We start from the raw sequence: 5,062 nt of genomic DNA, 5'->3' as shown, positions 1-5,062 counted from the left end.
AGTTGTCATTAGCCTTAATTTCACCTGCGGCACACCCATTAGTTTGCAATTTGCAACAACTACCAACAAATACAAACAACAGCTACTTGTGAACTAAATAAATCATTTGAGTAAACTAAATAAATAAATAATCATCAGTATGCATATGCACCTGTATTATATACTACTTACATACATATATACGATTCATATACACACATGTAGAACTACAAATATTGCACTTACCGTGTAATATCCTCAGTGCTGACGGCACGTGGCGTTCCAGGTGGCACAGCGGCCAGTACATTCGATGACGCATACCTAGATGCTGGTTCTATAATTCGTGTAATTATCAAAAACCACAACGAATAATTGAACACAACACGCACACACAAACATTGCATTTCGATAGCATTTGTATTACAGAATACGAGAATTTTTGTACGATTGTAAGTATTTTCGTTTGTTTGGTAGTTTTTGTTTTTGGAAAACAAAAATGTGAAGATAGTAGGATGAGAAGAGGTAAAAGAATTAAAATGGTTTGCTGATTTTGATTATATTTATGTATATACAGAAATTTATACACAACTAGTTGGAAAATTTTAGGAATTAAAAAATCTAAAGTAAAATTCACTTAGGTATTTGCTATAGATTATAAATAGAAAACAATTTGTGCTGGAAAGGAGGAAAGGAAGTTCCAAATTTTTTCCCCTTAAAAATAATTGCTTTTCATAATTTCCGCAACGTGCTTGTGGCTGCATTAAACTAAAGCAAACAAATAGAAAAAAAATATTGTGAACAGCAAAATCTTACAGTTGCAAGTAATTTCCAATAACTTTTCATAAACTGCTAGGGGCTAACACATGAAGCAACACTGGCGAATTCATGCACGCAGCGTGCGCTAATGCACAATACGTGACGCAAATCGAAAGGCGAACAAGTTGAATTATGTATTGTACATATTTGTTTTGGGCTTAGACGGATTGGAACGAAAATAAAATTTTTATAGCATTTTCAAGCTATTTGCATACATAAAATTTGTACTTTAGCATGCGTAAATAATATTTGCGAATACGTATAAATTAAAATGTATAAAATTGAAAACTAGCGCTAGTGGCATAGCGACCAATGTGCAATAAAAGTTTTCAGCTTTAAGAGAAAACAAAAAAGAATGAACTGCTAGAAGCATTAAATTCAAAAGCTACCTTATACGTTTGCAAATATGGATGCTGTTTGTATATAAGTATGTATGTACATATGCCTGTGTATAAATATTTACTTTAAGACGAATAAGCTACGGTGGCGTATAGAGGAGTGATTGCGAACATCAAAGAAGTTGTTTTAGCTCATAGATTTTATTAGACATGGGGCTATATTTCATATGTATGTAGAATATTAGATATGGGATGGAAATGTTTTTTGCTTATTTGCACAAATATTTAATGTTGTATTTTTTTTCAGAATTGAAAAGGAGCTTTACTTCTAGGCCCGAGAACTTCTGAGCCCATGGAACTCAAATTCATAATGTATGTTTCCACTGGTGTCTACTGTGCAAAAAAATCCGGTAGCTGACGTCGGAGTAGAGATACATACATTTGTCTAAAACAGCCCGATATTATTTAGATCGTAAAAATAATAATCACTGAAAAATAAATGCTTTGTCCTAAAATTGGCGGCACACCTAGATGACAAAGGGAAATAATTTGATTCAAAAATTGCTCGATAGGTGCTACTGAAATCGAAATCTTTCGAAAAGTCGTATTTACAGTCCTACATATTTGATTCAAACAATGCAATTTTGCCCTGCTCTTCACCATCACTGTGTTGACTTTGCTGGGCATTTCTATACATAGGCATTCATACTAAGAGCGTCCACTTTCACAAAGGGCTACGTCTCTGTTCTGATCTGGCAACTGCGGCATTTGCTCACTTCGTCCCACCTCAAAATTCGCTGACAATCATAAGATTAATTTTGAAAAAACTTGCTCGACGTGAGTTGATACAAGTGGCGCTATAATCACCTTTCTATAGCTACAATAGGCCAAAAAGGCAAATATCTTAAAAAAGGCAAAAAAAAAGGCTAAATCAAATGTTTATATATGGAACCAGGGAAAGCTAAATCGAATATACTCTATGTCTTTAGCAGAAAAAAGGCAATTTCCATAAAATCTGTTCCCTGGCATCAAGGCTTGTATGGAGAAGGAAACAAGTTCAGAAAATTAAAAATACCAATGAGAAGGCCTTGCAAAAATCGAAAACGGAAGGCCTATCGCTATTCTAAATTAAGGCTCTTAGAAAGACTCGTTTTATCTTAATTTTGCAGACGAGTTACAATCACAAAAATAAACAATTCGTTGAAATGAAATTTACTGGCAGGCATAATGAATATTTTAATGATGTATTGGCAAAATAGTTTTATATATACTTAAGTCATATAATTTTAAAGACCAATATAATTTTCACTAACAGGACTGACATTAGGGTGGAGGTCGGGGTAATGAAGACCGATTATAAAAAAAATGTTCTTCAAAGGATTTTAAAATACTTAATCTCAGAAATTGCGTAGAAATAAGTGTAATATTCTTAAAAATAGTTAGACGAGTTTTATGTTGTAGTGGGTTAAGTCGTGTGGGCAGTAATTTCCGCACCTGTTCACTTTGCTTCTATGATTTGTAACTAAGCGCCTTTCTGCATACAGATGCCAAAATCTTTCTATATCTGATGAAAGCAATCACTCCCTGCAACACATTTGTTTAGACGACTATGGTTAAATGTGCATAAATTTAAATATTTATACACATACATACATAGACCTAAATATAAGTAATATGTAGCAATAATTTTGCAAATGTGTGCTAATTTTCATTTTAAAGAAATTAGCTTGAGGTGATTTATCGCTGAGTCTAAGACTAGTACGTTTGCTGTTTATATAATGTATTGTGCATGTATGTATGTATGTATATTTGTACGTGTATGCAGTATGTATGCAGTTTGTCTTACGAGGCAAAGGTGAATGGGATCTGGATGTTGATGATACAACACCAGCTGCTGTGGAGGAGGCGGGTACTGCGGATCGAATATTATTGTTGATGTTATTAGTGATAGTTGTGTTGCTCGTGGCATTGTTGTTGTTCGTGGTGATAGTGGTGGTGGTGATTGAGGGTGATGGTGAGCGAGCAAAATCAACAACAGTTTTTCCAATATTATTAATCGCACCTGTTGAATGCGAATTAATCTGCCCGAATTGTGACTGTGATGAGCTGACTTGATGTTGCGTCTTGCCAACGATCAACGTTACTTTGTCCGTAATTGACTTGAGTGTGGCAACCGCTTGCTCATGTGTCACATTTTCCAAATTGGTTTCGGCCTGTGAAAGAAATATGCAATATATTTATGAGAAAAATGCGTCACTATTATCAAATAACATATACATACCGCATTTGTGCGCACCGCAATCAGTTTGTCGCCGATCGACAGGCGTCCATCAACCGCGGCGGCACCGCCTTCCATGATTTTCGTCACATAGATACCGTTATCGCCCGGTATATGTTGATTACCAATACCGCCGGCAATGGAAAAGCCCAAACCTTTGCCGCCTTTCACCAAATCGATCTCGACCACTTTCGGGCCGGCAGCAGCAGCTGCTGCAGCGGCAGCACTACGCGGCAAGGTGGCCGACGAGGCGGCAGTAGCGTCACCAGCACCGCCACCGCCGCCACCACCACGTTTTCTTTTCACATGCAATTTTACCACATTGCCGGCCTTCTTAAGCGCATCCACAGCGGACGCGTGCGGCACATCAACCACAGAAACATCATTCACCGATACAATGATATCGTTAATGCACAAACGGCCATCGGCTGCGGCGGCACCGCCCGCTATAAGTTTCGTTATATAGATGGATGTATCCGTGCCGATGTGAGGATTGTCTGTACCGCCTGCAATCGAAAATCCAAGTCCAGAATTGCCACGCTCCAATGTTATATCCTCATATTGCCAACTCTCATCACCGTTCACCTAGAAAAAAACGAAGGTAAGGAGAAAATGTTAGTTAATAAATTGTAAGAAACCTATTTGATGAAATGATTTAATGTGTTTTTTATAAATGATAAGTAGCAAGACCATAACAACAACAGCAAAGGACATAATTTTACTGCTGCACATGAGACGACACGGTTACAATGAAGTCAATATACAGTATCGGTCATATCTATAGCACGCCATTTCAATGTGATATTGTGTGCCACTTATGTTTATTTATTTACTTTTAAGAATTTTCAAGTAAAATTTAGTTCATTCTCAGACAAACCCCATATATACCCAAGTTTAACAATTTGTAGAAAACTACAAAAAAGTGCAACAAATTTTCACCTAAATTTCAAACTTTTTTCTCGGAAGTGTTAGAATTTTTTGGAGTACACAGTTTTTTAGCCCCTGCAATTTTAGTCTGATAATGTGCAAAATTCAAGTGGCTACGAATTACCGTTAATTTTTTAGAATTTTTTATTGTCTCATTGGCTTCCATATAATGAATAAACTCAATTTATTTGTATATGGAAGAAAACCGCAACACTTTTGGCGAAAAAATTCTAAAAAATCAACGGTAGTTCGTAGCCACTTGAAACTTGCACATTATTAGACTAAAATTGATTGGACTATAAAACTGTGTATTCAGAAAAATTCTAATCATTCCGAGAAAAAAGTTTGAAATTTAGGGGAAATTTTGTTTCACTTTTTTGTAGTTTTCTACAAATTTTTAAACTTTGGTTTAAATGGGTTTTGTTAGAGAAAGAACTATATTTTAATTGAAAATTCTTAAAAATAAATAAATAAACATAAGTGGCACACAATATCACTTTGAAATGGCGTGCTATAGATATGACCGATACTGTATATGATAAGTCACACTTTCTTATACATAAGTGATGCAAATAGACACTTGCTTGAAGAGGACAACACATAAATGAGAGTAAAAACGAGGACAAATAAAAGGGAACACAACAAGACAACAACAACACAAACTGGTGAGTGTGGCAAAATTGGCACAATTTCACATATTTAAAGAATCAATCCTGACGTCTAC

General features: G+C 35.7%; 1 protein-coding gene across 1 annotated transcript in view; it reads right to left on the bottom strand.

Moving 5' to 3' along the window:
• The window catches only part of LOC118733626 (disks large 1 tumor suppressor protein), a gene marked incomplete in the record, with an annotated part of 154,815 nt that overhangs the window by 84,799 nt on the left and 64,954 nt on the right, over positions 1-5,062 (bottom strand). The window contains 3 exon segments of the mRNA XM_036463119.1: positions 226-313; positions 2,980-3,346; positions 3,415-3,996. Coding sequence (XP_036319012.1) covers positions 226-313; positions 2,980-3,346; positions 3,415-3,996 — 1,037 coding nt within the window.

The sequence above is a fragment of the Rhagoletis pomonella genome, unplaced genomic scaffold (assembly GCF_013731165.1).
Source record: "Rhagoletis pomonella isolate Grant_MI unplaced genomic scaffold, Rhpom_1.0 Rhpom_scaffold_00002, whole genome shotgun sequence".
Taxonomy (NCBI): Eukaryota; Metazoa; Arthropoda; class Insecta; order Diptera; family Tephritidae; genus Rhagoletis; species Rhagoletis pomonella.
The sequence above is the reverse complement of the archived record's forward strand: the minus strand, read 5'-3'. Positions and strand labels throughout refer to the sequence as shown.